At 42.7% G+C, this 15,710-nt stretch overlaps 1 protein-coding gene across 3 annotated transcripts in view; it reads right to left on the reverse strand.

Moving 5' to 3' along the window:
• Positions 1-14,620, reverse strand: part of hecw2a (HECT, C2 and WW domain containing E3 ubiquitin protein ligase 2a) — a 35,910-nt gene extending 21,290 nt beyond the window's left edge. The window contains exons 1-5 of one of the 3 annotated variants that reach the window (XM_067514848.1): positions 13,962-14,620; positions 5,698-6,100; positions 1,346-1,453; positions 601-695; positions 76-142 (exon numbers count right to left, since the gene is read on the reverse strand). In XM_067514848.1, the coding sequence (XP_067370949.1) occupies positions 76-142; positions 601-695; positions 1,346-1,453; positions 5,698-6,076 (649 nt within the window). In that variant the 5' untranslated portion in view covers positions 6,077-6,100; positions 13,962-14,620. Of the gene's footprint in view, positions 1-75; positions 143-600; positions 696-1,345; positions 1,454-5,697; positions 6,333-13,961 lie in introns of those variants that run through there. The other 2 variants (XM_067514847.1, XM_067514849.1) reach the window with 2 other exon arrangements.
• Between the last annotated feature and the right edge of the window lie 1,090 nt (positions 14,621-15,710).

Genomic DNA, 15,710 nt, shown 5'->3' on the forward strand with positions numbered 1-15,710 from the left:
GCACCTCTCAGGTAAAATCCCAAAGTCTGGAAATCTTTTGAAATAAAATATGAGACGAAAAACCTCTCAACACACCTGTCAAGGTGAAGCTGATCAGTTTCCGAGGATGCTCAATGCCCACCTGCTCTGTCAGCCCCTCCACCTGCGAGAGAAGAGACAATACAAGGCAGAGTTAGATTCCAAGCATCGGACTAATACACACCTCTGTTCGTCCTGCTGAATTCACATATTACTGTAATTAGTTATTAGTACGGCAGTGAGGATACACTTCTCGTTAAGCGTAGATAATTCCATTGGATGTATGGACCACTTAGTGTTAGCAATTATTCTGTCATAGTGTATATGAGGATCTGCTCGTCAATCAACTAGACCGCATGAAGCAGGGTGTACAAACAATGTGGTGTTCCTGCGAGAACCACCACCATTAGTCATAGGTTTTCCTCTCTATTTACTTAGCTTTTTTTCTGTGTTGAAATGTGGTTAATGAGCTGATTGGGCATTGAATAACACTTTCAAGTATAGGCTTTTCACTCATATCTAGGAAGTCAACACACACACCCAGGCACGCGCACACACACACACACACACACACACACAAACCAAGACTGCTGGATTCTTCACGGTGATGCAGGGAGTTGTGGCTCGCAGGGCTCCACTCACTCCATGGTAGTACTTGAAACAGATCTTGGTCTCAGCTGTCATGGAGGCAGGAAAGAGCTACTGAATATGCATGTTTTTATGGAAGCTTAATTATTTGTATATACATGTTAAAGGGCAACTTCAGCAAAGTTTCAACTTGCTCCCAGTGGCTTTAGTTTAGGGTCTAAACATACAATAACGCTTTTAAAGCTCTCTCTGACTTCCATATTTTGAAACATTTCTCTTCTTCTGTCTGAAAAATGCCTCCAGATGACATCACCTGCAGGATTTTTTTTACATCATTTGTAATTCAGATAATATCATCTGGGGGAGCTCTGGAAAAGCAGTTTGAACACGATCACAACCTCCATAGTAGGAGCCGATGACTTAATCTACATTGAAGGTTCCTCCAAGTGATGTCATCTGGAGGCTATTTTCAGACAGAAGAGGAGACAGATTTGAAGTCAGAGAGAAGTTTAAAAGCATTATTGTATATTTACACACTAAACTAAAGCCATGGGGAGCAAGTTACAAATTGCTGAAGTTGCCCTTTAAACTTTGCAAACATCCTTATGCTTATTGTTGGTCACACTGCAGTTATACTGTTAAATATGGAAGAGTTCATGTGTTTTGGATAGAATGTCAGAAAACTAACCAATAGAGTGTATTTTCTTTTCTAGAAGTATGACTGCGTATGGTAACTTACGCTCCATAAAGTAGGGCCCAGGCTCCAGCCTCCAGACAATCTGTCCTTTTTGTGTGCCATTCACCCCTCTGTTCTTACAGTCCCACACATTGGATAGACTGGTTTCATCTGGAAAAGAGCCAAACTGTTAGTAAGCTACGAGTGTGTTACTTCAAGGTTATTAAAAAAAAAAAATATTTAGTATGTCCTCTGATTTCAAACCAAGGAATGTCAAATTAAACAAGTGACAGTCCTGCTCAAGTTCTGGACTCTTGCTGTGAAAAATAACCAAGCTACATATCTTCTGTCTTTCAGTATGTTTAGTCTGTGGCTAGTTTCTTCCAACACACAAGTTTGGCTTTAATCAGTGAAATCCATTCCCAAAATAGTTTCCCTGCAACCTCTAACCAGAAGGACACCAAACTTCCTCAGAGTGAAAAGCGGGGAAGGGGAATTCCGCTGTACGATGCACTTTTACACACAGATTAACGAAGCACCAAACTCTGTCCGAGGCAGAGAATTGAGGGAGTGTGTGCTGTATGTGCGCAAAAGCGTGTGTGTCTGAATTTAAAGTGGAGGAGGGGAGGCCAGGTTGCTTATCATTGAATGTCTGCCTAGTTGTTCAGTATTTCACCTTTAAGTCCTGAAGGTTGGCAGAAATGTAATAGGTGACAAACAAACTGTTAAAGTGGTCGTGACCTGTATTCAGAAATTAATGCACAGTGTCCAGAATGTGCAACTGCATGTTGTACTGCAGGCTTGTCTGACCTCTTGAAATTTGCAGAGGGAGATTGTTTCATCATAAAACCATCATAAAAAAAGGCGAACTTATGGAGTTGGCACTTATCTCTTTATATTTTTCAGGTTGGTACAACAACGAGGACTTTGCAGTTCACATTTATGTTAGAAAAGACAAATTTAAAAGTGCACATTTTAGCTTGATTTATGTTTGTGAATCAAATCTACGCTGCAGGTTTTGTGTAGGTTCTCGTTTACATTGGACATTCTGCAGATCCTTAAACTGTAACTGTAGCCGGACGTGAACATCTCCAGAAATGAAACTGCGCATCACAGGGACGCAGACCAAACAAGTCCACTCTGTCCTTCTTCCTCAATCAGTTTAATGGTCGCTCAAACCTTCTCCTCCAAAGTCTGCTCTCCATGTCATTTCGGTTAGTTCCAACTCCAACATTATCCGCTCAGTTGCAGTCACCACTGTTTGTAAAACAGTGGCAAAGAAACTCAAGACGGTGGCACGGAAACTCCCCTCCCAGAGTCGGTCCCCCCCACCACCGACTAACGGTAAGAGAAACATCAGTGCACAAGTAAAATGAGCACAATGATGTAGGCTACTAATATATCAATCTCAATTTAGAAGAATCTATTAGCCGCAATAAAATATACTATTCATAATCATGTTTTCAATAGTGTGTACAAATTGTTGTTTTTCCATAATTTAGAATGAGCCTCCTCTTTGGTCGTCCACCTTAGAGCTTCTACCTCCGCTCTTATACGTCACCCTATCGTCCTGCCTCTTTTGGAAGAAAGTGTTCACTACAGCCATTTCCATCCTCTTTGCAAAGTCAACCACCATCTGTCCTTCTTTGTTACGTCCTGAAGACCAAACCTGCCCATCACAGTCTCATCACCTCTGTTCCCTTCACCTACATGTCCATTGAAATCTGCACCAATCACCTCCCAACATTCACAGTCCCTACTGTCAGTCCTACATTCTTAGCTTTCCTCTTCTCTCTCTGCCTACGAACACACCTTCCTACTCTCCTTCTTTGACCAACAGTAGCCCAATTTCCACCGGTACCCTGTAGGTCAACAGCACCGGTGGGGGTCCTTGTTAACCGGTGTAGAAGTCATTTTTGGAGTAAAAGTCATGATTCGCATGTTTAATGTGGCATGTGTTTTACGTCGGATGCCCTTCCTGACACAGCTCTCTGCATTTATCCAGACTTGGTACTGGAACAAGAAGACACTGGCTTGTGTCCCCTTGCGGTTGCATTAGTGGCTCTACAGAGGGAATATTAATGTTTTCATTTACATGGACGTTATGACCTATAGCTGTACATAGGTTATCTCTATACAAGTTCAATCATAGACTCTGACAGACACAGTTGTCTCTCTTAAATCTTACACACTGCACCTTTAAAATAAGCACTTTACGCAAACTTTAGGCGTTTAGTTAAGCTTTTGTTATCATTATTAATTTAAGTCAAACGCACCAGTATGGACTGCACTCTGAAAACATTACAATAACCCTGATGATGTCAGTTTATGACTTATGATATTTAAACATCACGGGTTAAACATCATGGGCATGAATGTGTCTGTGATAAAAGCAAGACAGAGAGGTTTTATGTTTTTTGAACAGAAAAACACAAGGTTAGAAATATAAGTTTAAAAGAGAGAGTGGCTGAATAGTTATTTAATAGTTTCAGACACATGTCTTTAAGATTCCTCAAGGTTCACACAGGTGTTTTACTTAAAACTAAAAAGTATTACAGTAATTATTTATTTACTGAATATAAGTCGTTAAGTCATGACAGACTATTCCAATGAGTATTTGTATTTATTCCACTTGAATCTGACTAAAACAAGTCTGAGGTGATGAACAAACCACAGATCTGCCTCCTGGACTCACGTTTGAATCTGACTCAGATGTTTGTCAGGTGTTTCCACTATACAACCACAAGGCAGAAGAGGAAACACAGAGACACAAACACAATCATCACTACTCTCAGACTGGACCAATCAGTGAGGAGCTGGTTCACACTGTCTGATTCTCCCTTATGGGGACAAAGCATGTCTCTGTGGAGTGGACAGAAATACATGCATATGGAATATTTTTTTCTTCATTTCATTTTAGATATTTATTAATTAAAAGCCCAAAGAGGAAGCGCCTGTGGATCAGATAGACAGGGTTTTCTATTAAGTGCAAGAGATGGTGGTTCGATTCCTGGCATGTTTTATTAAAGTGTTCTTGGGGCGAGACACTGAATCCCCAGTGGATCTCAGTGGACAGGCCAGCAACTCTTAAGTGCTTTATCAATCGAAAGCAGTCAAGTACTGTAAACCTCCAACTTCGCTCTCTTTCTTTGTATCGTTACAAAAAAAAACATCCAGGACAAACCTTAGAACTCTGCATATTTAAGATCTGCCTCGCTGCTTCTGCTTCTCCAGCTCCACGGGGTAATTTCTCCTAAAGTGATCCTAGATGTTGTTCTATAATTCTTCTAATGCAGATTTAGAAAAACAAGTTCAGACATGAGTAATCTCAAAATAATTTAATTCACGGGAGACAAAGGAAAAACACTTACGTGCGGCACAGTTTTTCTTTAGGGAATTACAAAATTAGACGCACTGTGATGCTGGTAAATTTTCACGGGATAATTATTTACTATATTTATATTTGTTTCAAAATCCACGAAAGGAAATGAAGGCAAGATTGATTAGAGTTATCAAAGCTAATGGAACATCAACTCTCTACTATGAGTAAAACTGCATATAATCTATTGATTCTTACAAAAAAATACATGTGCCAGTGGAATAAAGTTGCGCCTGTATTATTTTTTTTATGATGGGGAGTGTGAATTTCTGTCTCTGGGTAGCATCCAGTAAAGACCACCCCGCTTGCCCCTGAGATGCGCCTGGTTTGTGATGGTGTGTGTGTTATCGTACACCGAGCCAGAGCTGTTACATGTTGACTCAGCCTCCGGTTGTGTGTAAAGTCTCAATAGCTCCTGTTTCAGTATTGACTTGGACTTGGAAGCTCCAGCAAAAGACCTGGCTATTCTCAGCTTCCAATAATAAAAACACCAGGATCAGCTGAAAAGCTTTAAGGACAACTAGGGTCAAGTCAGCTCTGGTTCTGAGTGGCTGCAAGTTTCTGAAACAGTTCAGCAAAAAAAAGTCTTTTGAGAAAAACGCAGCCTGGCAAAGAAAAAGGTATATTATTTTGGAACGTGTTTTCAACACCTGGTATTCAAATCTGAAGTATTTTATCTAGACTTCTAAAGGTATGTGACTTGACTTGACCCTACAGTTTTTGTTTTTTTGTGTTTGTCCTTTCGGCTTTAGCCCGTGAGTTCAGGGTCGCCACAGCGGATCATTGTCCGCATGTTGATTTGGCATGTTGAAGTTTTTACGCCTGATGCCCTTCCTGTCGCAACCCTCCCCAGTTTCTACCGGGCTGTTAGGGGTTCAGTGTCTTGCCCAGAGACACTTTGACATAGCTGACCTACAGTCGTCCCCCGACTTGAACCTACAGTAAGTCATGTATTTAAGACTTGACTCAGACTTAAGATTTGACTATGACCTGCCAAGCTGCTCTAATACATATGTAAAAAGAACCATCATCTCACCAATGTGGTACAGCCCAATCCAGTCTGTAGCATCCACTTCCTCCTTGATATCCCAGGATATGACGAGGTTCTGGCCACGGTTCAGTGTGTATTCCAGAGTGGACGCAGTTAGCGAGGACCGACTCTGGGAGGTCACCAGGTCTGTGTCGCTGTTAGCCCGTGGAAGCCCAATAGGACTGCTGACAACAGAGGCGACATCAACGGCGGCCCCGCCCCTCTCCGCCAGGGTCCGCAGGTTCTCTGGGCTGAGTGTGTGCCTGAGGTTGGGGCTGCGCCTTCGTGGAGCTGACAGGTGTTCACGGCCCCCTACAGCCAAGTTGGGTGGATTGTGGGAACGGGTCCTGGGAGGCAGGACTGCTGTGGCAAGTGAAGGACGCATCTTGCGTGTCTGGTGAAGAGGCGACTATGGGAAGTGGAAACAGGCGATGAGAAAGCTCGAGAAGAGGCTGAGTAGAAGCTTCTTATTGATTGGACTGGTTGTCAATGTGATGATGCATTTTGCTGATTTATTATTGCTTACTCAACTTAAATCCTCATAGTTGTACGTTTGAAGAAGTTGTCACTGGTGGACACATTTGGAAACTTTAATGTGATGATGATTTTTTTCTACATGGTCCCTCCCCACTCCCCCCCCACCCCCCCATTATTTGCCCTTTTGTTCTTTCAGAGATGAAGCTATCCAACAATAAAGACCATTTCTGCCACCTAATCCATGATAGGAACCTGAAGACAGGGAGAGTAGGGAGACAAAGAGAGAGTTCAGTGAGCTACATAATTGCTCTGACACAATTTAAAAAACCATGAGTTGCAATAAAAAAAAAAAAAAATGACTTGAACGAATATTAAGACAACAGTGGGGTAAAGGATGTCAAAGACCTTGGCTCTATTACAAAGAAGCCTTCACAAGCATTTCTTTCTCTCTATTCTTTCTTTCTGACAACAATGAAGGAGGAAGTTTAGTGCGGCACAGTTTCTTTAATATCTCATTCTAAATACATTTTATTAGCCCACCTGACAAAATGTGCTGTTTAGTTCTGTGACACACTCCTGAGGGTAATACAGAGTTGCCCTTATGGATGGAAGATAGATATTGACATTGACAATGAAATTGATTTAATGATAACCAAGGCAATGTCTACATCGTTTCAAAAACCCCTTTACACACACTCACACACCCCCGTAACTGGGCGTCAGTGGTTTCTGTCAGTGCAGGCTGCTTCAGTTAAACTAGGCAGCAGGGGACAGGCAGCTGGACCTGCCTCCCAGGAAGCTCTTCAATCAGCAAATGCCAGTTTAAGAACTGTCTGGGGAGTCACGGTGTCACCCACAGCCATTTGGGTTTTAAAGGAAGGATGACATGTGACTTCCGATTATAGCCAACGGGTTTTTAGAAAGGTTTTAAAGCAGTTTTTTTTTTTTTTTTTTTTTTTTTTTAATCCAAAAGAGAAAGGTTGGGTAATATTCAGCTAATATGTGCCTGGTGCAGTCACTGGAAAATGATGTGGGCTGTAGTCTGAGCTAAGCCCTGATATCTTTGGCATTTTAAGTGCGTATACCTCTCAAAAGCTGAGCTGTTCAGCGATGCTTTGGAACCACTGCCTCCCCTGCTCGCCTCAGTGTGGGGTGTGAGTTGGGAATTTTCACTTGTCTTTAATGCAAAAAAATAAATAAAAGTCTGGATTCTAAACTCAGGAGCCCCAACTTTTTGAACCATGTTTATATTTTGTAAAAGCTGAATTGATAAAAAAAAAAAAATTCACTGTGGCCAGGTGCATTAAAGGTATTTTAGTGGAGTACGTCCTTTTATTCTGCTCCACTTCACGTCTTCATTATATTTATTTCACAGTTTTCTTTACCATATTTTTCGAATTTAAGCTCTGTCAAACAAATATGGACTAAACAAGTACATTTCTTGACTACATTCAAGTTAATAGTGTTTAAATGATATTTTGTCTTAGTGGAGTACTTGTATTTTTGTACTTAAATAAACTCTAAAGCTTTCACCTCACAAAATATCTTTGCCTCCGGTTTTTTCCCTCCATTCCACCGTATGAAGCTTCATGTCAGTTTTAAAATCCCTCTTTTATTGTGAAAGTTGATAATCATCTTTGTTCCTCTTGTCTAATAAACTTAGACAAACCTACACCCGCTACCAGCTTCCTCTGTGCCATCTATCAAAATGAAAAAGGACAAAATTGAGGCTGACATACAGATTTCACAGTAGGTGAAAGCACAAGCAGCTGCTGTTGTGGATTTCTCCTCCAGTCCGTTTCATCTTTCATTTTTAATAATCACCTCTGCATTCTCTTCCTTCTGTGTGACTGTGGAAATCCACATGCTACAACAACAGTTTAAAAAGCAATTCATATGCCGTTGACTGAGCTCTTGAGCTTCCGAATCAATTCACTTTCCATTTTATACTAACTGAGCAGACGTGACGAGCTGACCTTTGTGCTGGCTCTGTTTTTCTAAAACCTGGGCCCGATACTGAAATAAGATCTGCGGCATTTGACATGAGGAAAGCCTGGACGCTCCTAACTCGACGAGATTACCGGAGGGCAGCTCCATCTCACACAGACACACACGCGCTGCATACAGGGATTTACGACAGAATAAAACCTCCATCGCAGAAGCAGGAATACGTAAATCCTGCTCACGTGTGCACATGGCCGGATAAAACTATAGTAACAGCAGGGAGCGACTGTTTCCAATAACAGGCAGAAGCTTAGTTGAATAAGAAACAAAAATATATGTAACTAACTGCTGAGCTGTTATGTAAGTGTTCCCATGGTCCAAGCCTCCCTGCGCGTTTGCCAGGCATTGTCTAACCCTGATGTGGGAGTGGGACACGCGGTGGATGTGCCCATCCCACTCCAAGCAGAGTGGATAAGAAGTCTTTTAGCTGCAGCTACTGTACAAACACCGCACACAAAAGCATGACCTTAAGGAGAGGTGACTGAACAATCTGGACTCGTTCCTGTGCTTGTTGTTCGGGAAACACTCCCATTATATTCCCAACTTGCCTGCTCTGCACAGCTTTGACCTGAAAATATAAGGAGATAAACAAGGTGTTATGTGACTACCCCCAAAAATGAAGCTGTCATTCTAATTCTAGCCGTTCTTTTGGATGAGGTTGAATTTGACACTCATCTTGCAAAGCTCGTAATGTGAGCGCTCACATACTTTATACTCTCTTCCGCTGTGCAGTGAATTCTAAAAAGAACCACATCTGCAGCAGAAGATCTGAGGGAGCACAGCAGAATGTGCAGGACTGGTGTGTTCTTCTAACTTGTCAAAAAGCATTTTTCACGGACCTTTTCCAGAACGGCATGACAGAGAGGATGTCAATGTCTCTGAGAAGTACAAAACAATGAGTACAGAGCTGGAAAACGCTTCTTGTGTAGCATCCCCCATGTGACACCATCGTCCACCTCAGCTTACACACCAACTCAAGTCGTGCTGACTCGTCACGATCACAGGCGCCTGCACAGCCATCCTCTGCACACACACACACACACACACGATCAAACACTTGAACTTGAACTTGTGACTCTTGTCTTTTTGTGTTTCACTGACTTACTGATCTCAAGATGATCAACAGAAAACAGAACAGTCTTGATGACTGATCCTTCAAACAAGTGTGTTGCAAAAGTCTGGTTACTGGTCTGTCAATACTGTGTGAACACACACATATACACACACACACACACACCAACACACACACCAGCTGAAAGTAAACTGGTTTGCTTTTAGGCTTTACGATACAAAAAAGGCACAAACCCCATTTCAAGAAAAGTTAGGAGACTGTGTCAAATTTAAATTAAAAGAGGATGCAATCGTTTGCAAACCAATTGAACACGTTTTTGGATGTAACTAATACAAACACAATACTACATAAAATGTTTAATGCTTAAAAAAAAAAAAAAAACTCCATTCAGGTCTACCATCAGCTGTGGTCTGCCAACGAACGACGTCTGGTGGTCCCAGCACTGCACAGAAAACACCAAGCAATGATAAAAGCTTTTGGATAAAACACGCAAATGTAAATGTGGAACATCTCACAACAAAACAAGCATCTCAGAAAGGCTGAGTCTTCCGGACATAAGGATGAAGTGTGGTTCATCACTTTGAGAATAAAGTGCCTGGGGAATCACGTTTGTCACCATAAAAACACAGCATGGGTAACATCTGTAAAGGCATCCATGGAGAAACACTGTTTTTTTTTTTCAGGGGAGATCTTACTTATTTAAGCAACACAAACCAAATGCCACAGCAAATTCTGATGCATTCATATTACAAAAGCATAGCTCAGTAGTAAAAGAGCCCCAGTACTAAACTCTCCTGCCTGCAGTCCAGACCTGTCACCCACTGAAAACAGCATTATCAGCTGAAAGAGTCAACAAACGGGGCCCAAAGTGTTTAGCAGCTGAAATTATATCAAACAAGGACAGGAAAAAAAGTTGCTTTCGTAATCAAAGCAACTGTCTCATCAGTTCTTGAATATTTAACACGTTTGTTTTTAAAAGAAGAGGCGATGCAACACTGTTATAAACACGTCCCTGTCCCAACTTCTCTGAAACCTGTTGCTGGCCTCAGGTTCTAAATGAGCTTCATAATGATTTATCAAAGCATTTCTCTTTACATATTACACAGGGTCCCAATTGTTCGGGAACTAAGCTTTATAAATTTGTCTACATCACCTTGGGTTTGAGGGTATTAATGAAAATATTTCATTAATGTCTAATACTTTATAGACTAAAACACTAATGAAAGTGTTTTAGTCTAATTTATGAAAGTGTTTAAAATATTTTATTTTAGCTCCAGTGTTTTTTACCAAGTGATTATATGTTGGGAGCTGTAAACTCTGTGATGTCAGTACAGGGATTCCTTTTTCTGTGTGCGTGCCTGTGTGAGTGTGTGTGTGTGTGTGTGTGTGTGTGTCTGTGTGTGTGGAGGCGTGTATGTCAGCAGAGAGACCCCTCTGTGCCCCTGTGGAGGTGACTGCAGCACTTTACAGCCTGACAGAACGGGCACCTTGGGAAGCTGGCACACACACACACACACACACACACACACACACAGTGACACAGAGGTCTCATTGTGCCTCAGTGGCACACACACTTAAAAACACGACACACAACAAGCACAAAGAAGCTTTACACATTAAAACAAATTAGGTGCCACACAACAAGGCCAGAAGCGAAACCTTGAATGAAGACTAAGCGAATACAACTCACTGCAGTGAGGCCACACTGGAGAATGCAGATATACCCAGCGTGGTAGAACACTGACTACAGCGCTGGTGCCAACATGCTCCCACTTCCAAGGAAAAGTGCAGCTCTGTCCTGCACAGTGTATTTCTGTAACATCCCCCTCGGAGTATATGTTTGGGATGAGTCACTTCTTGGGTGATATCCCTCCACGACAGGCCACAGCCACTCGAAAACGGCTTTTTTTTACACTGCGAGTCTGATCTGGATCACTGTGTCCAAGTTTAGAAAAGCTGACCTTCTATAAATGGAAATGGAGGGATATGCATGAATCTAAGACTATTGTACATAAAATATACAGATGGATCTGAACGATGCATGTTAACTGCTCATTTAAAAAAAAATAAATAAAATGAAGAACCTGTTGAGCCATTTAACACCACATAAGTATATCTGAAAATCAAGAGAAAACCCCGCATCTCCAAAAATCCCAAATTAGGTCATGCAGAACTTAAGGAAAATGTTTATCAAATGATGCAAAAATGATTCAATCTATGACTATGCAGAATACACTGACGCTACACTGGGCTGGATTTATGATGGCCTGTACACCAAGAACCAAGGTGGCTGGTGACATCACTGCTGGGCGACACAAGTCCACGTCCATTTCCCATTTTAACTTGTGATTCATCAGCTAAATCCATTTCTATCAAATGCTTCCCGGCTCATTTTCCCAACGAGGCCTTGACGATGAAAGAGCCTGAACCACATCACACTCTGTGATCGTCACAACACAACCATTACAGCCACGGAGTGTGAGCTGTGTCACAGAAAAGAAAAGAAAAGAAAAGAACACATACGGTGAATTAAGAGCTTTGTACTGTTTGAAGTGGTTCAGTGCTAACACCACACTGTCTACTGTATATGGTTATTAAAATGATGACATGTTTTGTTCACAAACAAGACCAGACCAGGCATCTACTGCACCTGATGTCAGTGCTGAGCTTTTCAATCTTTGGTGCAACAGATGCAGCTGGTAATCAGTATATGTACAGAGTACTAATACCCACCCCAGGTTCATATGGACACAGTCATTTCAATCTAAAGTCAAATGTTGAATTAGGAATGATTTTAAAACCTCTTCTCTGTACACACACATTTAATATGGTTTGAACCATGTTTATAATATGCAACTTTAAGAAAAGCACTATGAGACTCAATTCTCTCCCCTCTGCTCCTCCTAGCACTCTCTCTCCCTGCTCTGCTACCTTTTACTACATGTCACCGCTCTCTGCCCAGCGCTGCAGGCAGACAAATGATGGAATAACAGTAAATATGAAGATCCAAAAGTGATCAATCAGTCATCTTTCTTATGAAACATCGTCAAAAAAGTTAGATACTGTGGCTCTAGGATCATGGCTGAATTGCATTTAGCTGCTAGTTTCAGGGGCTGTGTCTCACTGCTGTGGTTTAGCAGGACACCTGAACACACCGGACGCATTGTTAAACTGGTAACACAGGCTCTTCATGCCACCAAACATCACAACAATTGCAAACCTCTATGTCTTAATTAGAATGTTTTAAGCTGACAGCTTACAGAAAAAGTGATTGCACCCACCCTCACATCCCCAACAAGAGGTCTGATTGACATGTATGAATACATCTGGGGGCTGTACTCATCTATAGGACCTTTAACATGTTCTGAAGAGGTGTGAACACAGTTGCGACACGTTCACTCCACACCAGCATGTCACATGCATTAAACATTATCGTCCTCTTGTAAAGTCAAGCTTGGTTCAAACAGAGCACGGCTGATCTTCACCATAGTGACCCGTCACACTGCTTTAATCTTCCACTTTGACCACTTGAGCACAGACACTGAAGCACGACACACACAGCAAAAGATTGGTGCAGTTTTCCTTAAAAGGGCTGAACACGTGTGCAGCAGTAAGTACATACTGTAAAGAGATATCGCATTTTTACATTCGTGGTCAGGTTTTCTTATGGCCTGTCTAAACTTTAGGGTGAAGCATGAAATTATGGCCTGCGATACCTTCTTCATCTTCTAATTCTTCATCCACACATCTGAAGCTGCATGTGTGTTTTACTCATGGCTTATCAGAGTCATCTGCAGCTGACAATATCCCTAAAAGGTGCAGAGCCATCAGAACCAAACATTCCCAGGGTGTCCCCCTCCTCCAATTCTGTCAAGTGAGAAAATGGGATCTGCAGTACAGAAATAAAGCTAAATTGTTTTTTTTGTTTTTTTTTGCTTGTTCCACTTCATCTCAGATAACAGATTCGCTTAATATATCATGTTTGGAGAAAATTGTGCCTGTTTGCAGTTAAAGCTAAGCCCCCACTTTGAAAGCAGATCACTGTGGGGGGGGGGGGGGGGGGGGGAGTGTAAGTAATTTATGCCGTGGAAGAACTCAAAAGGAAAATTCAGCAAAGCACTGCTGATTTTCTGCTGATTGGATTAGATCACTGGATCTCATTTCTAACCACAAAATGACTTTATTGTGAGCGCAGTACGCGCAGCCCACTGTCTTGAGCATCTCAGCAGCTAAAGAGACGTGAAGGTAACCCCCGCTCATGGCAAAGAGGGGAAAAAAAAAATCAAGTCAGCAAAAACACGTTACATAACAGTTTGTCTCCGAGTTTAATCATTTCAAATCAATCTGTGCGCAGCCGAGGCCGCGCACGGCCGCTTTGCGCACATGACTGAACAGGCCATATAGGGACCGCACTGGCGGAATGTGCAGGTGTCATCGCTCGCTATTGGATTACTGTGGGAATTCCCTACGTCATTTTCTTTTCATGCATCTCTTTCACAAGACGCATGCATGGACATAACAACAATCGATCAATTCTCCCCTTCAGCAGCCAACTACAACAGAATACGCGATACGCAAAACACCGCCGCAGCAGTAGTTTAGTGACAGATTCAGGGTCTTTGATCACCATTATCATCATCTTCGTGTTCATCATCTTTGCTGAAAGCCATAAACACCTACACGGTACCTCCGTCCCTGACGGTGTAGCAGAGCTTACCTTTGGCGCAGAGCTGCAGGATGGTGGAAAACTGGTGATGACAGCGCCGCCACCAACACCTGCTCAGCGGTGACTGCGCGGGGATATCACGGTTTAGGTCGTTATCCCTGCAGTCTAAATGATGCGAGACGGGCGGGGTGCCGCGCTAGTTCCCCCTCCACCCTCCCTCCCCTCACTCAGATCCCAAGCCAGGGCAGCTTTGGACTCGGAGTCACGTATCAAGACGGTATCCCTCTGAAAAGCTGCGGCGCTGCAGAGCCACCTCGGCCCTGCTCTGTAGCAGCGTCCAGAGGTGTGCGCATGAATTCCAACACCACCTCCCTGCACTCTGTCCGCACTGGAGGCTGCTGCTGCTGCTGCTGCTGTGGGCTTCAGGCACGCAACTCATGCAACCATTGCATCCTTAGCTCCGCTCTCTGCATCGCAGTGTGTTGCAGTACCGACGTCCTCCCATCAGTCCCAGCAGATGCACAAAATCTGACTGGGCAGAGCAACACCGTCAGTCCAAGAGGGAGGGAGAGAAAGAGAGACAGAGCTTACGGGAGGGTGGCGTAATGTTTGGATATTACTTGCGCGGAGGGATTTATTCAGAGGATTGAAGTTCCTCAGATGTGGTTTTCTGGCGATAACACAGAGGCATAGAATATTAATGTCGGAAGATAACGGAGCGGGCGGTGTCCCGGCACACGTCCAGTAGAGAAAGCGAATGCATGTTGTGGAGAGACTGCACAATTACCTCAAGAACTGCACTTAAGTGCATTTTTGAGGTGGACCTTCCGTAATTGCTTGTAGGGGGTTTGCAAACTTAATTATAAAGCTCATCATCAGAAGTAACCTCATGTACTTTAAACGGGGGGGGGGGGGGGGGGGGGGGGGGTGGGGGGGAGGAGGGGGGGGGGGAGGAGGGGGGGCTAAACATTAGAACCATCTCTTAATATGATGCACTCCAGCACAACTTCTCCACCCACTTCAACCTCGATAATCAACAGAGCGTAGAATTATCACCTCTCTGACAGTTTCAACTTAATAACTGGGAAATTATAACATTGTAAAAGTAGAATTCACGGCAGAGCAGCTGTATTGGATTGCACAGGTGTACCTAATAAAGTGGCCAGTCGTCAAAAGATTCCATCCCCAATGGTAAATGATTAAAAATAAACCTAAGTTTCTGATGAAGGAGCATTTGTACTTGCTGCTTGTGCATTAAATGTCATGTTGATTCAAAAAAAAAAGGAAAAAAGTCTTAGTTTACCCTTTTTTACATTTTAAAACAACAACAATTTGCAACCAACTTTATACATACATATTCATACTTCTAATCACTTACATTTTAGTGGTAAATAGTTTTATATTATGTCCATCACCATCACTGGGACCACCCCGTCCTCCTGTTAGACTTCTGCAGGTCAAAGAGCACATGGCTTTTCCAACACAGCTTCATTAATAGCCTGGTACTTTTTAATGCTGTCCTCTTAGCCATATGTCCATCATGGAGATTTATTAATAAGGATTTTCCACTTTGAGGGAAAACACAATTAAGCAGCCACCCAGGAGGTGCCGAGATGAATTGACTGCACAGACAGCACAGCAGACACAAACTGGTGCCTGCAGGGACACGGGGCCCTCTGGCGGCCGGTCCCCAGAGGTGCAGCTCGCAAACTCAGCATTTAGATTTAGTCATTTAGCAGAAAACATCAGAGCAAAGTCCTATCAGAAAAGTGTTCACAGTTCGCGAGATGCAAGTGCGAG

This window comes from Channa argus, chromosome 9, assembly GCF_033026475.1.
Source record: "Channa argus isolate prfri chromosome 9, Channa argus male v1.0, whole genome shotgun sequence".
Taxonomy (NCBI): Eukaryota; Metazoa; Chordata; class Actinopteri; order Anabantiformes; family Channidae; genus Channa; species Channa argus.